This window comes from Gavia stellata, chromosome 7 (genome assembly GCF_030936135.1).
Source record: "Gavia stellata isolate bGavSte3 chromosome 7, bGavSte3.hap2, whole genome shotgun sequence".
Taxonomy (NCBI): Eukaryota; Metazoa; Chordata; class Aves; order Gaviiformes; family Gaviidae; genus Gavia; species Gavia stellata.
In genome coordinates this window covers 33,890,136-33,912,488 of record NC_082600.1, presented here as the reverse complement: position 1 = coordinate 33,912,488, position 22,353 = coordinate 33,890,136, and the positions used below count along the sequence as shown (strand labels likewise).

Below are 22,353 nucleotides of genomic sequence, written 5' to 3'. Positions count from 1 at the left end.
AATTACAAGAATCAGCTGATGCTTTCAAAAAAGTTTTAGAGCAAGGTAAATATACAGCGATACTTACCTAGTGTATCTTCCAAGTCTCCAACTATTTGTGGCTTTGGGGATTTCATGAGACAAAGAGTATCTTTGCATGTATCATCTTGATTGAATTCTTTTCATAAACTTGTCTAAGAAAAGAACTGCCCCCACTTTTAGCTGGCCAAATAATATTATCTCCAAACATACCAAATACATGCATCTGGATGATCTCTGCTGTTTAACTCCCCTATTTCAACATATCCTAACCAGAACCACGCAAATTAAAGAAAATCAAACACAGCAGACCATTAGCTGTCCAAAATCTGAAAGCAGCATATGAACAGAATGACTTCTACAGAACACAGGAAATAAAATTTAATCAAGTGAAGAATATGAGGTCTTTTAAAAAAAAAAATCACCTTAATTACCTTAAGGGTTCAACAGTTCAATATTTTTATTGCTAACAAGCAAGGTGTATCCAAATTTCTCAAGGTGGCTTGCAAAATCTTAGATTTAGAAAGAGCTGTATTACAAAAAACCAAGTCTATTTATGGTTCTGCAAGGGACTATAAAAATCCCTTCCATGGAGAGTTGAGTAGGGTAAGCTTTCTTGCCACAGTTGGAAGAAAATGGAAATATTATCTCTGATGCTAGTGCCCTTTTATTTTAAATAGTGACATTAAACAACATAGGGACCATTAAAGTAAAAAAAAAAAAAAATTTTTCACTTATGAGATCTCTTGATAATGAGAATACCTCCTGATCGACTGAGATGCTCTTCTGTTTTATCCAGTACTCCGTAGCAATGGTGTCATGTAAATTATTCGTACTTCTGAACAGTTAAACTAAGATAAAAGCTTTCATACAGATTATTTGTGTTGACTGTGTCACCTAAGTAAGACCAGCTTCAAAGGTGGAGAAAAAGGATCAAAAAAGATTTTCTCCACAGAAAATCTGACAAAGACCAAGGAAGAAAAACCCTGCCTATGAAAAGTGTTTCTTGAGAGTGCCTGCACTAGGCATGAAGAGACTGACCTGATCAAATTACTGATTCAAATTTCAAAAATTAAAATTAGAAAAAATCATGTAACATACCTTTACTTCAATTTATTGTAGCAATTTGTCTCTTCTTTTTACTTTGCTCAAAATGTTGTTAATTCCTGGGGGAGGGGGGGTGGGCAGATTATGCTGTTACTTTTACTACATTTTAAGCATATTTCTTCTTACAGATAAATCCTGACAAATTAAAATCAGTATTACATTTAATGTTGATAGATAATATTAGTGCTCATATTAATGATAAATAGTTACAGTCAAGATTATTAACCCAGTGTATCAAATACAGGCCAAATACACAGAAATTTACACCTTTGGGAAAACCTTTGTATCTAAAGATCCAAGCTAGAAAAGACTTTGTACGTAATAACTTGGAAAACCTTGAAGGAAGAAAGCCTTACTTTTCTCTAAAAAGGGTAATTTTCTTGGGGATTATAAAACCAATTAAATCTAAAAATCTTACTGAGCAGTGATATTTGCCCATTATGACAATTATGAATTAAAAGGGGCTTACTCTGGAAAAGTTCCGGAATTCTACAGGATCTCAAGTAATGCCACTATTACAACCGACCTGTCAAGGAGCAGAGTGTGCAATTAAGAACAGCAGCTATGCACCATTGCAAGCTTCTCTTTGAGAATGAGATGTCAAATTTAAACATTTATCCTAAATGCAGTTCCATTGGGGCCACAAGTGGAAAGCTGTGAAAGTTGTGAATACTGAAAAAGCTTGCGAGCTTTGCTGCTTTTGATCAGCTGACTGGTAAAAATCACTGGAAATGGGAGAACTTCCATGTGTATTGACATTGATGTAGAAAAAGTATGTTTTTTTTGATTGAAACCTTTCAGCCATTTTTGCCATTAGGCAAAATCCTCTATCTCCTACATTTCTTCATGACCACAAGCTGAAATATCCAATCAAATTCTATTCAAAATCAGAATACTTTTCTGCAAGGAATATTCAGAAAGAGGAAACTGATTTCATACAGGATAAAAAGACAGTGACTACTATAAAGAGTTCTATTTAATAGGAAAAAAATCTATTTTGAATGAAAACCTGTGGTGGGTTGACCCTGGCTGGCAGGTAAGCTCCCACCTAACTGCTTGCTTACTCCCACCCAGTGGCATGGGGGAAGAGAATCTCAAAGGTTGAGATAAAAACAGTTTAATAAGTGTCAAAAAAAAAAAAAGAAGAAGAAAAAACAAGAAACAGGTGACGCAAAAACAATCACTCACCACCAGCTGCCCAATGCCCAGCCAGTTCCTGAGCACTGGCTACCCTGGGAAAAGGTAGCCCCCCCCGCCCCCCTGCCTTCTTAATGCTGAGCATGCTGTTACTGGCATGGAGTATCTCCTTGGTTAATTTGGGTCAGCTTCCCTGGTTTTGTCCCCTCCCAGTCTACTCGCTGAGGCCAGGCAGAGTGAAAAACCGAGAAGGTCTTGACACTGTGTAAGCACTGCTCACCTAAAACACTGGTGTGTTATCAACACAGTTTTGGTCACAAACCTAAAATACAGCACTATGCTGGCTGCTATGAAGAAACTAGCTCCATCCAGGAAATGAGCCAAAACCAAAACAAAGCCTAATTCACTTTTTCCCTGTCAAGGCAATCCAAAGGGTTTATACATCTCCAGATGCAATTTTTTGTCATTTTGTTATGTTTCAAATTCAATTCAACAAAGTATTGATATTTCTTTTAGGGTAGGTGGGAGAATCAGGTAGCAACATGCCCTGAAGATAAGACACAGGATTCTTCTGAACAAAGGCACTGCTTACAGTCACTGTGTCAATACTATTGATTGAGCTTCTGATTAAGTAGTGTTAATTACTATTGAGAAACATAATGCACTAACCTGGTACAATGGAGGCATGGAACACAGTGTATTTGTCACAACAGATTCACACTTCTAAATCAGGTAGCTGACTTTTGAGTTTGTAGCAAACACAGAATTTTCAATCTGTATATTTACTAAAAGACTATTTAAGTAGCATATTCAAAATCACCAACTTCTGTTACCACATAGGCTGAAATAAAGTTGTACCTTGTAAGTAAGAATGAAGAAGACTGAATGAGAACTGGTCAAGGTCAGGATGGAGTCAGTCAAGAGCAATGGTTTGAACACATCAAGCGAAAAATGCAGGGTCTGGCCTGAGACTGACTGGCTGTGCAAGAGCAGCTGCCCTCAGGGAGAACGTGGTCTGGTAACCTGGGAGCTATACATTTAAGGGCTATCTTTTAGCAACATCCCAGTCACCCAGAACTGGTATTACTATGTTTATGTGTGAATATTTTCTCTGCTAACTGTGCACATTTCTTCCATCTGTTTCCATCAGCTACTGTCAATAAGAAAAATCAACTTAAATGTAACTTGTATCTGATTAGTCATTCTTTTAGAGAGCATTTCACAAAAGCCACCTCCTCCTTCACCCTCCAAACTGTACTTAAACACTGAAAAACAACACTTCAGAAAGAAGAAAGTGACCACAGGAAGCTCAACTTCTTTACCTGGCATTTTTTGAGTTGGGAATTCAACTGCAGAGAAAGGGATTTTTTTTCCCCAAGGAAAAGGGGAAAGAGGAAGTTACACATTTCTCTAGTCTGAACGCTTCCCCTAGGCTGTCAAGGCTCAGGTGACTCCCACATATTAGCCAGATTCAGAAATCAAACAGCTAAATTTTGTTAGGAAAAAGAATTATGCCATTAAAAAAACCAGCAAGTAACAGTTGTTCATTACTGCAACACAGCACTGAAGACATGAAGGCAAATCTCTTCCTCCACTAAAATTGTCACAGAAACTGTTCACAACAAGAAACAGCTGTGTCCAGAATGGCCCACCAGAAACACTACAACAGTAATAAAGCACTAAGTGAACTCTAGGCTTCTAACTCAGGAAGTTTAGGTATTTCAAAATCAAAATATTTAGACTGATGAAGTTCCAACTGATGGTGGCACTTCATACTTCCATAAGCTGCCTCTCCTTACTGAGCATACTTGTTTTGTTAAAATCATCATTACCAGAGAGTTACAGTTCCTAGACTACCATTAGCCCAAGGCTTTCACAGAATCACTAAGGTTGGAAAAGACCTGTAAGATCATCAAGTCCAACCATCAACTCAACACCACCATGCCCACTAAACCACGTCCCACAATGCCACATCTACACGCTCCTTGAACACCTCCAGGGATGGTGACTCCACCACCTCCCTGGGCAGCCTGTTCCAATGCTTCACCACTCTCTCAGTAAAGAAATTTTTCCTAATATCCAGCCTAAACCTCCCCTGGTGCAACTTGAGGCCATTTCCTCTTCTCCTATCGCTTGTCACTTGGGAGAAGAGACCAACTCCCACCTGCCTGCAACCTCCTTTCAGGTAGTTGTAGAGAGCGATAAGGTCTCCCCTCAGCCTCCTCTTCTCCAGACTGAACAACCACAGCTCCCTCAGGCGCTGCTCATGAGACTTGTGCTCCAGACCCCTCACCAGCTTTGTCATCCTTCTCTGGACACGCTTCAGCACCTCAATGTCCTTCTTGTAGTGAGGGGCCCAAAACTGAACACAGGATTTGAGGTGTGGCCTCACCATCGCTGAGGATAGGGGCACGATCGCCTCCCTACTCCTGCTGGCCACACTATTTCTGATACAGGCCAGGATGCCATTGGCCTTCTTGGCCACCTGGGCACACTGCTGGCCCATATTTAGCTGGCTGTCAATCAACACCCCCAGGTCCTTTTCTGCGGGGGAGCTTTCCAGCCAGTCGTCCCCAAGCCTGCAGCATTGCATGGCGTTGTTGTGGTGGCCAAAGTGCAGGACCCGGCACTTGGCCTTGTTGAATCGCATACAATTGGTCTCGGCCCATCGATCCAGCCTGTCCAGATCCTTCTGCAGAGCCTTCATACCCTCGAGCAGGTCAACGCTCCCACCCAACTTGCTCATCTAGAGCATCGACATTAAACAAGACCAGCCCCAAAACTGAGCCCTGGGGGACTCCGCTTGTGACCGGCCGCCAACTGGGTTTCACTCCATTCACCACGACTCTCTGGGCTCGGCCGTTCAGCCAGTTTTTTACCCAGCGAAGAGTGCACCTGTCCAAGCCACGAGTCGCCAGGTTCTCCAGGCGAATACAGTGGGAGACAGAGTCGAAGGCTTTACTAAAGTCCAGGTAGACCAACATTCACAGCCTTTCCCTCATCCACTAGGTGGGTCACCTGGTCATCGAAGATCAGGATCACTACTGTAACATAACAGCTGATCATAAAGGTCGACAGGTCGAACATGTTCTTCCCCTCCTTTTTCATCCCTTTCACCTCCCTGCTGAGTGACAGTTACACACCCTTTCACTTGTACTGGCGCTGACAGCCTCTTTGAATAAAAGAGGAAACTGCTGCTAAAAAGAACCAAACAGACAAAAGGTTTTTGAATTCCCTTAAATAGCCATATTAAGCATTAAAAAGCCTTATTAAACAGCTTGAGTATTTCTGTAATCTTCTACTTAATAAGTGTTTCTGTGATTGTAATCCTATTAGATAATTCCCTCTCACAACTTAATGAATTCTTGTATCACATGAATGGAATGTTCTCTAGATAACTTCAGTATTTAAATTATCAGCCAGAAAGGATGACTAAGTGATCTGAAAAACAGAACATTCATAGAAAGTAGTAACTTTACTGGATTTATTAATTTAGTTATAACTTTGAAATACTTGAAGCTGTAGATTTAAATCTGAACATCAATTTCTCAATTTATCTCTCAAGAATAATGTCCTTCCCAACTTAAATTTGAGCCTTAAAATCTAGAAGTCTCCTAGCTCAGCCTGAATAGGAAGATTTCCATGGCCTTCCACCTTCTTTGAAAGTAAACAAAACACTTCTGTAGGTCTTTACACCTGAATCTGAAAAGTTTATGACCTTCAAAAGAAGCATTAGTTACCAACGTCTGGTAACTGTTACAAGTGGTACATATTCTGCACTTAGTTTAGCTTGTACTGATCACGCAACATTAAGAGTCACTGTACTCTGAGGTCACGGATCAGTGTTCCACCTTTGTAAAAATCTGATTCTGCTCATGAAAGTAACGCAGGTTGCAAAGTAGTAAGTGATCTCAAATTAAGACTGATTACACTACTTTCCCATTTTGATGTGGGGTAGGCAACTTCTTCTGACACAAATGAATCTTTTAATACCCATTAATGGCAATAGTGGCATCTGTGAATAGAAAAATGCAGGCAATTATTGCCTATTACTTTGAAGCAGAGAGACTTTTAGATTAAAAATCCATCTACTTTGGTATTTTGTCCAAAGCACGTAAGATAGAAAGAAAAAAGAAAAACAAACAGTGCATTATAAGCACTTGTTAAACCTCTATAAACCTCTTAAAATATGATCCCATATTTTTCAGTTGTCCTGATTTACAGCATTTGAAATGAAGCCTATAACATGAATTCTAGTAATTTAGAAAATTTTATACTGTAACAACATGTTCTAATATAACCCGTTTGTGACTTCATTGCTTTTCAATCCGTTATTGACATCTGCATACAATTTCTTTTTATATATCTGTATTCCTGTACATTAAAGGCCAAAAAAAGCCAAATTTAACATATCTCAGTTCTCACAGGAGTAAACAGCATATTTTATTCCTGCTACTAGTTAAGTAATAGCTACATCCTGGGAGTTAAACAGATGCTTCCAAGTTATTTCTCACAATAACAAAAAATACCTTGTGAATCATAACATTATATTTCTAAAAAGGTCCTAATGATTATAAAGAATGTAGGAGGCAAAATGATAATCCTAACTGTTCAGCTGCAAAACTTTCATCAGCAAACAACAAAACAAGGTAAGCTTAATTGACAACTGAGACCAGTTTCTTCCTCTGCTCTCATTAGCCATGTCAGCTCTTTAGATTTGCAAGGTACATTTTAAGTTCCACCAAAAAAAAAAAAAAAAAAAAAAAAATCAGTCTAGTGGGTAGCATCCCACTTTTTGTTTTAGCCCTGGGTTTAACCTATTTACTGGAAAGAAAGCTAAAAAAGAAAGCTATGTACTCTTTCTGGATTGACTGACTGAAGAATCTGTCTGTATTTCAGACTCCTGCAATGTCTGCGGCCTATATAGCCATTCCAGAACTGGACTGCTAGCTATCCAGGGTCTTGCAAGTAATATCGTCACAGCTGCACAAAGCTCAGAAGAGGCTGCAAGGTCCACCTCAGGACCTGAGTAAATGCTCTGATTTCAAGACTGCTATAAACTAGACTACTGATAGTACTCTACTTACTAGTAGAGTTATGCTCAACTTGCCTGCATGAGCTTTTTTATCACAGCTTTGTGGAAATGTTCTAAATGAGACACTGATGGAATAAAGTTTCTTCACTTTTGCACCACTATCAAGCATGAACCATGCAGAACAATCACAGTATCCAGGTGCTCAACAGCTAAATAACTTAGAGCTGAAGTTCATAGTGAATGAAGGGGAGTCTGCTACGGTTCTTTAAGGCGGGTAAGGGAAGTCTGAAAGATACTACTAACCTTAATTCAGCAGGAGTGGAAGGATATGCTACTAAAAATTTGTCCAGGTCAGAATAGCAATGACTTTCCTAACTGCAAGCTTAAGTCAATACTTGAGAGAACTTTACTTTCCATACTTTTCTGTCCAAATCTGTAAAGGGCTTTAAAGGGTCATTTCAGCACTAGTCCTTTAGAAGGGGGAAGGAGACAAGAAGGAAACAGAAGAATATTCTTTATATATATGTGCAAACTGAGGGTATGCACTGGTATGCAGAAACAGCAACCAGCCAAGGTACTCATTTTATATTTTTGTCAAATGTAAATAAAAGCAAGGAGGGAAGAAACCATTTGATGTTATATCTTGTTAGTGGTCTGGCAGTGGAAAGAGAATGGAAAATATTACATAGATCCATCAATTATATATTATTTTAAAGAAGAAAAATTTCTAACAGACTGTAGAGATGAGACAAACTTCTTTACAGAATTTGTTTGTAGCCTGATAGCAGCACCAGATCTACCACAATTAGCCAATATTACTGGTCTTTCAGTACCTGGACCAGCTTCTAACCTTCAATAACGGGAAAGTTAAGTGATTTTAGGGATTGTCATTTCAGATGTGATTCCACCCCTGGGAATCAAAACAGTGGCATCCATACCAAGCCTCTTCTCTCAAGATGTTCTACAGCTGCACAGATGTAATACAATGCATTAAAATCTACAGTGAGTGAAGGTGATGTAGATCCACTCTGTTTTGCATTTTATGAGTGACTTTAAATACTGTGAAGAGAAAGAAAGACAGAAAATCAATAAAATATATCCTTAGAAAATTACTATCATGCCACAGCAGGCATTCTGAAACAATCCTTGTGCAAAAGAAGTAATTCTGAACAGCAAAAAATCCAATACTTTGGTCTAAGGCATCATCAAGGCTACATACAGTGTTCCATTTCTCAAAGTTTTATATTAAACAGTAATGCTAATAACATGAAAAGGAATCATAAAAATATCAAGTCATTGCAAATAAATTTTATAGGTTATTTTTCAAATGGCTTGAGTAGCCTGGAAGACATTTTCCTATTTATCTGCTACATAGCCTGATGGTCTACAACTTTGTATTTTAATTTACCTCCTCCAGGTTAGAAATCTAAACAATTTAGAAACCTGGGTTAGGAGGAAGTTTTCATATATACGTTCATTTGGAAAACAGATGAAAGGTGCTAGACAGAAGAAAAAGCTAGTTTCTGGGTAAGCCAAAGAAGAACAGGGACTGGCATTCTATTAAAATGTGGACACTGGATATATATAATTAAACTAGGATGGAATGGCTGTTAAAATCAGGGGGTGGAAAACAGAATTAGACAGAATTAAAATGGGCTATTTTATCCAACAGCATTGCCAGCAGACTTGTTTTTTAAACAGTTATGTACACAGAATTGAAATAGAGGAGAGAGATGAAAACACGGAGGGAACATTGTTCAGCCATAAAATACTTAATAGTATTTCTTTGTTGTAGATTTAGTTTTCCTGGACACAAAATTAAGTACGTATTAACACACAAAGAACCAGTTTTGGTTATTCTAATCCTTTATTTTTCTAACCAGCCTCCTGAATATGGAGCTTCTACTCCAGGTGACCTGGAAAGGATAATGTTTTCTTACCATGTGGAATAAAGGGATCACCTCCCAGCTGCTGAATGAACTCTTTTATCCTCCTTCCCCTCAATTCCCAGAAAGTCTAGAGATAGAGAGTGTAGTTTAAGTGGTGTCATTTGCCTCATCTTCACATAGATTTAGCATGGACTTTTCCAATATTTAAATACTGTTTTCCAATTCATTTTTTTGAAGCCCTGAACCTGGGAAGGTCAGCCATATTCAAAAGTAGTTTGAACTGCAAGAATGTAAGTCAGAGGGAGAACAATCCTGATTTTTTTTCCACTGTAGTGGCATATTCCGAGTTCTGTGTTTTCAAATACCAGGTTTACAAGAAGGCAAAATGTAAGCTGTAGTCACTCATAAATAAACAAAACCACCCCACAAAACACAAATGAAAAACAACAAAAAACCAGAGCCCGTCTAATACAGATATTACAAATTAAAACGCAGCTATCAAATTAACATTGCATGTGAACAATCAGAAAGAAAAATTAAATGTTAGTAAATAAGCCTATCCAGCCAAGGTCTTCTATGCATTCTTATGCCAATACAGGAACTGCGAAAGATGAAAGAGATGCTAAAATCCTTCAGAAGAGAAATGACCTACGCTATCAAAGTAGCAAGAGAGCCATCACTGTGAAACCACACGGTGGGCATATATATACTGAACTGTTCTATCTGTGTCAACAGGACAAGTACAGAAGACTGAAAATGTCAACACTGATGAATTCCTGCTAGTTATGAAGAACTACGGTGTACTAAATTTAGAATGATTTTTGGAATGAAACAATGCTGGACAAGATAATTTACACTTCATATTTACTTCATTCAGATGTATAGTAATGTCATTGCCTTATGACTTTGAAAGGGACTGTTTATGAAAAATAATGGCATATAGGATTTTTACTCAGAAGATCAAGAAGTGATCCTGGAGACAGATCAAGTCCTATCCTTTCTGACTGAAATTGGAAAGAATCAAAATTCAAAAATATAACAAATAGATACTGTGAAAAAAATATATATCAATTCATTAAGCACCAGATGGTTCTGAGCAACGCATTTCAAATGAGCTAGTGGCTGTGTGATTTTCAAACAAGATGAGGTCAAATGGTTGGAGCACTGTCATTTCAAGAAAAACTGTTATTTAATGCTTCACTTGAATTTTGTTGTCTCAAGCAACCTAAGAATTTATACAAAATTCATTCTGAAGGACTTAAGAAATAAATATTAAGAAATGGATTTGGATTTACACGAAAGTGTGTCCCACAGAGGTATTTTCAGTAGTTTTATTTGCAGTTATTACTATTGACGCACCACTTGCATTCACTTTCCAGACTGGGAAAAATGGCTGCATTAAATGAAGTAACAGTGACCTAAAGAAGAAACAAAGAAATACTGCGGTTGCAGGAATAGAAAAGGAGGATTTTAAGTTTTTGAAACAGCTGGGCATTCAGGTGGCGCAGATTTCCTTTTTAACGATTTCATTTGGCCATCATCCAAGGCTGCTTTTTTTCTTTTTTAAAAGAATAAAAGAAGCAATTCTGTTTCCCATTTCTAATAGTTCTGAAGTCGTTACGAACATGGACAATCACCTTTCCATGTCAGAGTACAACTAGATCAAATAAAGTTTCATTATGGATGAAGGAACTCTGGCTGGCCTCGAATTCTTACACACAAAGGTGACCAGAAGACAGTTTTCATTCACCAATTAATCCACAGCAGCATCAAAACAGAACAAGCATCCAGTTCATTTTAAGCAAATACTGATGAATTCCAAAATGATATACAATACATATACAAACCCAAACACATGTTTTAGCTACACACAAATATATCTATATACATACAAATATACTGAGTATACATAAATCAGACTTGCACCTTCAAAAATCTATTAAAAAACACTGAACTAATAAAGCTATGCATGGTGAAACAGTAAAAGATATCTCAGTAAAACAAATCAGGGTCAAACTGGCAGTGAATAGTTTTGCCACTATTATCATAAATGACATTCAACATAAATTCCACCTCTGGGGTAAGAGGCACCTCAAGTAGTCCTTGAGGTGGGCTTACAGGACTGACAAACTGAATATGTAATAACTCAGGTGTGCTAAGACCAATCAATCAGTAAAGAAGAAAAAAATTAACTTTTCTTCAGCTTACTTATCAGCAATCTTCTATAGTGAAGCACAGCAAATATCAGCTACCCACAGTGAGCATTTCAAAGATGCTGCAAACTAATCAATGTCATCATCAGTTTATGAGTCCAGGCAGTTGCATTTCATCTGAAATACAGTAACTTTCTTTATAGCTGGAGGATGTGATCTCTAGTGTTCACTGTAATGCAACATGGGACCCACATAAGCTTTTTCTTGTCATAGGTAGCACTGTGACACCGTGCCTTCTCCTGGAATCGGATTCATGGCATGACTGATACGTGCAGAAACTTGCTTCTCTATCAAGTTTATTTTTACAGGCTATTCACTTTCTTCCACAAAAGCCCTTTTCAAGTAGAACTCTAATGCACCAAAACTGACAGTTCAGTAACTTGCAAGCCACAATAAACAACACATTCCATTTAAATGCAATTTCCTAGGAAAGTATTTACCAAGGCACAGACACCCAGTGAAACAAAATACACACAAGCGTATGGCTCAAAGGTGCTGGAATGCACTACAGATACGACAGCAGTTCAGTAGAACTGCATTATAGACCAATTGTATTTTATTTATAGAGGAGAGAAGTAAATAGAACTGCCACAGTGGATCAGACTAGTGGTCTGTCTAGCTGTATGCATTGCCACCTTCTCAAAGGGATGTAATACTGCAATAGGCAAACTGGAGTAACTACACAATGAAGTCATCCCCTAAGCCTCAACAATTACTAGTTTGCTTGATGACCAGAAGAACAAGAGAATAATAGATCACTTCCAATCTTTGCTTATTACTAAAATCATGATTATATTCATATCTTTAGATAGCTAATCTTTTAAATGCTTTTACATAGCAAAATCCTTGCTTTAATGTGCTGCCTAAGCTAAAGTGTTTTTTTATTTTCTTTCTACCTTTGAACTTTTTGTCTTGATATGGTTTTAGTGCTAATAAATGTTCCATTAAAAAAAAGGATAAGATATTATCTATAATTTTTGAAGCCAATTACATTCACACACTTTGGTTTCTTCTAGGGTTAAACATCACTGTATAGTTTTGATGTCCCCACCTTCCTGCCTCCAAAATACAGTACTAAAGATTAAAGTTTAGTCAAAATTACAGAAACTAGAAATTAATAATTAAAGTCTGGAAAATATATAGCACAAAGATTAAGAGTCAAACTGACAGGTCACAACGTCTTTCAGAAAAACTCATCTTCTCTATTTCAAACATACTTCTCCTGTTGATGTTTTTAAACAGTGGCATTGATGCCAGGACAGGACGTTATTGTATATTGTGGACTGGCTATAAGTTAAGGAAATATCTAACCAGGATCAATTTCATATTACCACAACCTTTACCCTCTTCCAAACTGAGAAATTTATTTAAACTTGAAAACTTTAAACTCTAATCTAATACATTTATAAAAATCAATACTAACCTAAGTTAGTAATAATTTCAATACTAACTGATTTTTATACTTAATAAAAGTCTAACCAACGAGGAACTTTCAGAATCAGTAATTACTACAAAAGCACAGAACTTCATTCTGTCTCTGTAAACACCAAAATCTGATAACTTGGCACAAACAATTTTCCCATTCCTATGACAAACAGCAATGTTCTGCATCTTGAAGAAAACACCTCACTTAGACCTTCACTCTTCAGAAAAAGCTTAATGCTTTCTAGTCTTGTCTCAGAGTTACACAGATCAAAAAGGAACCAACCTTCTCATTTTATGCACCCCTACAGGTTTTACAAGAACCTAATGTACTTTTTTGCCCAAGATTCCCATTTTAGAAAGTTAATTTAGAGCTCTGATTACACGCAATATTTCTATGGAACAAGCACTCAACTATTCTTATCCATTCTGATCTCAACACATGGCTTTTATGCTCAAGATAACTGAAATCCATCCAGTTAAATAAAAAAATGGTAAAGCAGAATTAATCTTGATATGAATATGCAGGACATAAAAGCAAGGACCTGAAATGGTCTTTGGCAGCAGAAAATTTATTTTTAATATTTCAATCTCTAGACTGACAGCGGCCTCTATTTTCTCTAAAGCAAACAACTGAGTATTTGGTATACACTGGCAAGAAATACCTTAATCGAATATAAAAAATGTTGTTGCTCCTGTACGGAACCATTGCTAAGATTCATCTGATCCATAATTTCAAAACAGCAAAACACTGCCAAAATAACATGGTAGATACTTTGTCCTTTTGGGGTTTTTTTTGGGTCAAATTCATTTGCATCAGAATTAATTTACAAGTGAAACTCTGTAAGAATAATGTGTTCAATTACACACTTTTTGCAATGGCTATCAGGTAAGAACTGAAAACAGCAACTACCAGGTATTTGTCAGGAGGGAGGGGAGCAATCATCTTCCCATCCTAAATCCTAACAGCAAGTTTTCGTTCATCTCATTAATCTTGCACAGTATCGTAAACACTACTACATGCTTACCAGGTCTCAAATGTGGTAAGCTAAGATGAGTCAACAGTGTACGAAAAAAAGAAGTACTCATTACCATTCTCACACTGGCAATATATTCTTGGAGGAGAAAAAGAATGATCCATTAATAACTCCTGCCAGTTGTCCTAGAGAAAAGGTTACAGAGGTAAAGATGTCATTACTTTGGGCTTCTAAGAATATTTTAATTGATTCAGCAGAATGACTGTTAAAACCAAAGCATCTAGGTAGGACAAAGCTTCAAACAAACAAAAAAAAAAATCACAAATTCATCATCTTACTTCAACCTGAGGTCTTGCTCCTTTCCAAGGATTATGCATTTCTAATATGTATCTAAAGGTGGCAGCAACTGTTTATTCCTATAGGCACATAATTAATCTTTCAAGAGCTTCAGATGCTGTATCACATGGTTCTATCCAGAAATGAGAGTCAAATTCATCCTCAGTGTCAGCCTATTGTTATGTCAAGAATTAAGTTTTTCTAATGAACACAACCTGCACACCACTCATCTCCAACTTTGCTTTTTTGCATTACTATGTAAAAGCAATACAATCTGATTAACTTGGCCACCAAATAACAATTATCATAAAGCAAAGATACTCCACGTTAGACATAATCCAGCATCAGAACCCATATGTTAGAAAGATACAGAAGTGGAAAATATTTCCTACCTCAGTCAAAAAACCCTCTGCCCCCAAATGCCTGCCTTGCATTTCCTCTCCAAAATAACATCCAGAATGCACATAAGCTATGGAGAGGGCTCTTCTAAATTCTAACCAAAAGACAAACTTGAAATATTTAGTACAAGATACTAGTGGGAGGAATTTTCTTAGAGTCTTCCTAAATTTGAATTTGTTCTTTGTTCTCAGAATTAGCACCCACACCTTTAATCAGTTCTCATTATTGCTGTAATTACTAATGTCATTAATCAAGTCACAGAAAACAGTCTAGCCTATTTAACTCTACAGGCTATAGCCTTACATGATACTCAAATGAAAATAAAGCACAAAATGGTTCTGGAGAAGAAGAATCAGGGGCAGGGTGAGGAAGTGTGTGTGTGGGGAGGAGGTAAAAGGAGGAAGGCAATGAAGAGGGTCTGCAGTTCCACGGGGACACCCATATTTACTTACGGCTAAGCTCCCAAGTACTTCCTGCAGAAACAGGAGCAGCATGAATTTCACTTTCTTCACTCCTATCCTTTAGGAAGGAATAAGGCTCAGTAAGATAAGTAAGCTTGTAAACAAGCCCTTCAAGTTCTTTCATCTTCAGTTCCACTTGGGAGGAAGTGTTCTTTGGTGGCATTTTTTTTGTTTTTGAAAATATGCATTAGCTACAAGATACACTTTACATATATGATGTGCATATCTGTATCATTACATACATAAGCATGTGGGTGTATGCATATACATATATTCTAATAATTTATTTTAAAAATACTTGTAAGGTATTAGAAGTTAAACTGACTAATCATCCAAAAAGAATATTAGTTTTCACATCCCCCATAAAGTTCAAAAGAATCACTTAAAACAAATACTACCTTGATAGAGGGGATGAAGTGACATGCTTCATCTGAAATCTGACCGCACTAATGTTTAAGAATTATTTGAACATACTGCTTTGGCTAATTAGCAAAATACCCCAACAAAACAGTAACAACAACGAAAAAAAAAAAACAAGTCACAAATTCTGAACTGAATTTCATTAATTTCAAGCTATATCCTCAGGTATATGTTCTTTCATTTGCTTGGCTACAGTTGGACCTTACTTTTTCCAGACAGAATGAATTTGAAATCGCCAACACATTTCACTCTATTTTCCATAAAAAACTCTGATATTGCAGATTTCAGACTAAGTGGGTTTTGATACACAGTTGGCCCATCCCCGGCCTTCAAACGAGGACTAGCAGAACTGCAGGTATCTCCCCAGTGTCTGAGCCTTCCAACTACTAACTAGCAGAACAGCTTCCAAAGTCAATGAATGGTAGTGCTTCTGGTCACTTAATTACTCCATTTGCCTCAACGTAACAGGCCAATTGACATAACCAGTAACTGAACTGCCTTCACAGTATTACATATGTCCTGGTTTCAGCTGGGATGGAGGTAATTTTCTTCCTAGTAACTGGTATAGTACTATGTTTTGGATTTGTGCTGAAAACAGTGTTGGTAATACAGAGATGTTTCAGTTACTGCTGAGCAGTGCTTACACAGAGTCAAGGCCTTTTCTGCTTCTCACCCCACCAGCGAGTAGGCTGGGGGTGCACAAGAAGTTGGGAGGGGACACAGCCGGGACAGCTGACCCCAACTGACCAAAGGGATATCCCATACCATACGATGTCATGCTCAGCATATAAACTAGGGGGGAAGAAGAAGGAAGGGGGGGACGTTTGGAGTGATGGCATTTGTCTTCCCAAGTAACCATTACACATGATGGAGCCCTGCTTTCCTGGAGATGGCTGAACACCTGCCTGCTGATGGGAAGTAGTGAATTCTTCTTTTGCTTTGCTTGTGTGTGCAGCTTTTGCTTTACTTATGAAGGAGTCTTTATCCCAACTCACGAGTTTTCTCACTTTTACCCTTCCAATTCTCTCCCCCATCCCATTGTGGGGGGAGTGAGCAAGTAGCTGCGTGGTGTTTAGTAGCTGGATGGGGTTAAACCACAACAACAAATTACCAAGGAGACCTGCCTTTAATTGGGAGATATTTCAAAGCTGTTATGACAGTTATTTATTTATTTTTAATTGGTGGAGGAAGCATGGCTCCACTAGATAAATACATTTAAATACAAAGTAATGCAAAAGCTTTTGAAGATGATGGAAAGATTAGTGAAATATATTCCCATATATACTAGAACATTAGGAAAAACGCTAAACAACACAGCAGAAAAATAATTTTTCCACAACTCAAAAGAATTTAGTTTGAAAAGCTAGTTTCATCTGTTTTTTCATAATTATCTATATTTTCAAGAAATACCAGCATGGGCACTAGAATAATGCTTTTGGAACTGAATAAGAATTTATCTGTATGCATGAACACACCAATAAAGCTTGTAATTATAGTATAGATACAGTATTTCCATAGAAAACTTAGCATTGCATTAAGAATACCAATCTGAATATTGAAAGGAACAGCAGACATTTAAAAAGACTATTGAACCTTACGTAGTATAAGAAAATTTCCAATAATATTATTGCATTGCCTATTATAATTATTGATTCCGGTTATTTGCTAATGACGATCTTTTTTTTTAAAAAAAAAAATTTTCGTAGACTTCCCATTGCTCAGTGAGGCTGACACACAGAAAGTCACCGGAATTTAGGTTCAACTATTACTTCTTTTACAGTTATTATAGTTTCTGTCAAATTTAAACTTATCCACTGGAAGTCTGTAACCCAGTGTGAAGGAAAAAATTGACAGTGTGAAGAACAGCAGAAGCACTGTATCCATGAGGAGATTTATTAGTCCTTGGCCCTCTACCACATCCATAGTCTGCACTGTATATGTGCACACACAGACCATGCCTGTGCACAGTCAGAATGACAGGCAAGGAATATGGAAACAGTCACCATCTGGTATTGGAGGATGGCTGAATAAGCCCATTTTAGCTATGGGATTGTAATAGAGAGAAGAGAGAATGTGGATATGCTTCATGGGATATGGTAGGGTCTAGTGTGTGTTAAAAAAGTAGAAGTCAAGCAGAAATTTAAGAACCTCAGTGGCAATTTTTTTTTTCCCCCACTGTGATGACACTTGTTTAGGATAAAGGTTAATATTTGGGTCGGTTGAATCAGGAACTCAATTTTGGACAGGTCAAGCTTATAAGAAAAAAGTCATTTCAGAGGCTAAAATGTATGGTGGTTTATTAATACTGACTTATTAGCAGGAAGGATGGAAGCAAGCATCATTAGCAAACAGATGACAAACAAAGGCTTGATATGAGATTTCTTCCATATGAAATGGAAAAATTGTAGAGGATTTCTTCTCCCATCAGTGCAGAAACTGCATCTCCCTCCTCCCCACCACACCAAAAAGAAAACAAAGGAAATCCTAACAATGTGGAAGGGAAAAAAATGAAAGAGGAAATTTACAAGAAATTTAGTGCCTTTTTTCTTAGTTTGAGAAGACACTAAAAGAAAAGAATGATTGACAGAACAGTTCTGACTTATGACCGCGAAGTTAGTGGCAAACTCAGTATCAGTTTACCTTTGGTGTTTCAGAAGAAAGGGATGCAAGACAAAATAACAGCCAGAAAAAGAACATATAAAGGTGGCTACACAAAACATAGTTCTGATAATAGCGTACAGGAACGTATTCTAGATTTATAGAGAGGAGGATTACCAGAAAGAACTGAGTAAGGCTCTCCATATTTACAGTTGACATCTAATGGGGAGAAGAAACAACAAGTAAACAAAACCCTAAGTGAGCTTGCACTTCTCTTCTACAGTTTGGAGACTCATTGAGAAAGAGAAAAACAATTTTTTATTCCAGCTGTGCAGAACATGGGAGGTATAAGACTTTTTAAAACTGTTCTGCTTTAGAGCAGACAAAAAGGAGACTACTTTCAGAAATTTCAGTCTAAGGGAACAACTAAAACAGTTTATTTCCCTAAAGAATACTTTGTGAACTATGTGAAAATCCTCCCCAAAAAATAGTTTTTGTTGCTCGGGAAGTGGATGCTAAATAACAATTTCACATATTGACCAAACATTTTTTACCTAACCAGACGTTTTTTAGTCTAATCCTGGAAATTCACCTTAAGAGATGTGACTTATGAAACGTAACAAAACTCTTAAACTAACTGATTTCTCTCAAGATCAAAGTAAATTCCAAAAAAACCCATAGGAAGTTTAGTAATAAGCACTTTTTCACATACTTGTGAGGAAATGGCAATACAGAACAGGCTTTTAGTAGGAAATACCTCAGGCCACCCAGAAATGTTTCTGGATGAACAAAAGCAGAGAGACAAATCGAAATCAAGGTTGCTAAAAAGAGGGAGGAGAACGACTTCTCCCAAGGTGGGTAGGGGATGTTGCCTCTAGAACTGAAGACTAGGAAAACAAAGATAGCAGAAAAGTGTGAAGTGGTACTTGATGGAGAAATGCTGAAGCCTAGAAGTTTACTACTGTGAACTTAGCATATTCAGATCCATGATTTCAAGATACAGTTAGGCTGCAAGCTCATTTGAACACAAAGTAACTCACGTGCAAATCATTGCATATCCAACTGCACAAAGTACTCCAACTTCGATTGACTTACCTCCCATAATTTTAGATTGGCAATTAATAAATTCTGGCTTCTTGTCTGTAAGGTATCGCTGACAAGTGTGATGTAGAACCTGAAAGAATGTGCATTTTTCTGAAGCTGTGCTTGCTACCCATTGGTCAAAAGCATTTTCAAATAGTAAATCAAATTCTGGGGAATCCTAGAAGAAAAAACACACACTACTATTACTCCAGTTTTATAAATGATTTGGAGAAAGATATAGAGCTATTAGTTTTTAAAAGGTATTATGTTGGAAAAAGCAGAAAGGTCATGCAACTCAAGACCATACTGGGATTATGTTTCCTTTGCATATTTCTGGATGGACAAAAAACAGGCAGGAAGTTTTTTTGTTGCAGGTATTTTTAATGAGGAAAATTCAGCTATCACAAAAATACCTGAAAACAAAAATACTTTAGACCAAAAAATTACAAGTTTGAATCTCGTATGAAATCCTTGTTATATACAGATATGTATTTACTTGTATCTTCTACATTACACAAGGATTTGTGCCCCTCAGCACAAAATCTACTTTCACACTATATTTTAGAAGATGCGTTTCTGCTCTCAATACTCAACCTAAGAAGGAAAACAAATACCAAGTCCTAGTTATTGTATTTAATGTATTATCATTAAGTGTTGCATAGGTCTCAGGATAACATGAACAAAAGAGCACTCCCAGAACAAATCAAAGCCCAGCTCTACACCATGCATCAACTGCCAATAGAAATGGATTTTATGCAAGAAATATCGTTACATATTTAGCAGTATTTGCTAAATAGTATTTTGTAATCTAATCTAGTAAATGCCTTTTTTTTTTTTTTTTTTTTTGACTCGATGACACTATGAATCACAGGAAGACAAGTTTGAAAGGAACATGTCTAAGCTTAAGAACCTGACAGGACTTTCAATCTGAGAGTATCCCAAGTATCTGTTATTTACATAGCTGCATAGCAGATGCCGGGAAAAGGACTAAAACTCATATCCCTTATTTATTTATCATTGCTCTTGTTTTCATTGTCCCTTTACCCAGAGAAAATATAATTCCACCCCCTGCATTTCGTAGGGCAGTGGCCAAAGGGCTTCTTTTTTGTACAAAAGACTGTACTGGGTAGTAACAGAATTTGGTGCACCATTGTTAAGATGCTTAGGGGCTGATCAGAGCACAGCTTTGAACAAACCAAAAGGGTTAGTCACAAACATATTTTGCTGCACAATGAACACAGGAAGTCACTTTGTGATCACATAGTATGAGCCACATTCCTAACTTCCAATTCTGCCGTTTTACTACTGAAGATTTCTATTCATAAGCTTATTACATATTAGTACGACTTCGTCTTGAGATAGCTCAAGGTGGGCTGTATATTCCACATTAAAGGAATAATTCCATAACTATTTGGGGGGGGTGTGTGTTAGTTTTATTTTATTTTGGGTTTGTTTTTCTTTTGTTTAAATCAGTGTTCACATGCCATTGGCAACTAAACCACAGCACCCCGCTTTGTAGAAAAAGGTAAGAAATGCAGAAGGAACTGAGGAGAGGACTGTCAGAGAAAAAATGCAAGGTTCACAATATTTCACAAACTTGAACCTCAGTAACCTCTCCTGTCCTTGCTTCCACTTACTTCTCTTACAACACAGCTGCATGCCAAAATGGACCCCAGGAGGCTTATAGCTGTAGACAAGGCAAACAAGGCTCTTATTTTTCTCTTTACAAAGACGAGAGAAAGTAGGAAGAAAAGTAGGGAAAGACCGGAAGAAAAAAAAAAACAACACAGTAACTATGAGCTTTGGCCTCCTCCCATCTTTCTCATTAAAATCTATTTTCACATATACCATTGAGTTATTTCTTTTTTGAGCATTTGCAGTTAAACCTGTGTCTTACCCTTCCAAATGCCTTTTAAATAGTGAAAGAATGCCTGATTGACAAATCAGTTATAAAAGACCTCAATTTTCATTTTCTAGAACTGTTCAAACTCACCCGATTAGGGTCTATACCATTGACCTGGCGAAGCTGCTCGAGCATCCACTGCGTTCTCCTGACAAAAGATGTAGAGCCTTCAAATTGCTTCACCTTCGTTATAGATGCTTGAGCTGGTTTCTTGTTCGTCACTGAACATATGAAAGAAAAAACATATAAAATGAGATGTGCTTGATGTTTCAGGAACGTGCCATTTAGTTCACTGTATCAGTAGCTGGTTTGCTAGAGCATTTTCTATAATGTCCCACAAAGTAAATACACGTCACTGATTCTGACAGTAGAACACATTCTCTTTCCTGGATAACATACTGAAAAGCACATTCCTTAGGTCAGAATGATGGTATGATGCCAAACAAGCATTATACTATGCAAAATTGGATATATTTCAGCTTAAGTTGCCAACACCCTGTAAAAAACAGAACTAAACCAAAGGTCTTTCCATCTGCATTCTTACAAATACCTTACTGTTCTCTTTCCCCCACGCTAATTAGGAGAGGTTTCTCATAACCAGCCTCTTATTCATTCCTTTCTCGCCATTTAAGACAGGCGAACACACCAAAAAAAAGACATCTCCATATAAGTCCATTTATGTACCTTTTTTAAAAAACCTGTTACTTTAGACTGACTTTCATATCGGTGATTGATTGAAAAAAACAATACAGGTTTCTCCAGTCTTTTCACAACATGTCACATGTAGATCACGCTTGTATAACACCACCACCATCTATGGCATTCAATTCCCAATTTCCAGATTCCAGTCAACAGACATAAGTATATGCACTTACTGCACTGAGAAAGTAAACCCACCCAATCAGATAAAAGTCTGTGAAAAAAAGAGTTAGAAGAATTAAGGAACTAAAGATCGCTCGACCCGCCCTCCCACCCCACCCCCTGAAAAATATTAGGTACCACAAAGACAGACCATAGATAAGAATGATCCTACTTGTTATAAACAAAATGTATGTTAAAAGAAGTACACAAAGTAAGTCATGCAAGACAGCTCTGCTTTTGAAAAAAAAAAAAGCAATATAAACCACTCCAATTAGTATATCCTTAACTCAGCATCAGGTTTTCAAAGAGTACTTAAACATTAAAGCTAACTTTTCAACAGCAGGAAAATTGGCTTCCTGTATTAGTCTTTTTCTCTAAACAAACAAGTTTCCTTTTCATCAGTATAACTTTTAATCTCCATGGAAGTTTTATAAGCAGTTTTAGGCACTTTCTATAGTCATACCCTGTATTTTATTTACATGTTATTTATCTGT

General features: G+C 37.2%; 1 protein-coding gene across 3 annotated transcripts in view; it reads right to left on the bottom strand.

The window, feature by feature from the left end:
* Positions 1-22,353, bottom strand: part of STXBP6 (syntaxin binding protein 6) — an 85,975-nt gene that overhangs the window by 14,621 nt on the left and 49,001 nt on the right. For 2 of the 3 annotated variants that reach the window (XM_059819875.1, XM_059819876.1), the window contains exons 2-3: positions 21,089-21,219; positions 19,108-19,273 (exon numbers count right to left, since the gene is read on the bottom strand). The exons of the other annotated variant lie outside the window; for it this stretch is intronic. In XM_059819875.1, coding sequence (XP_059675858.1) covers positions 19,108-19,273; positions 21,089-21,219 — 297 coding nt within the window. The remainder of the gene's footprint in view (positions 1-19,107; positions 19,274-21,088; positions 21,220-22,353) is intronic. 3 annotated transcript variants of the gene reach the window in all.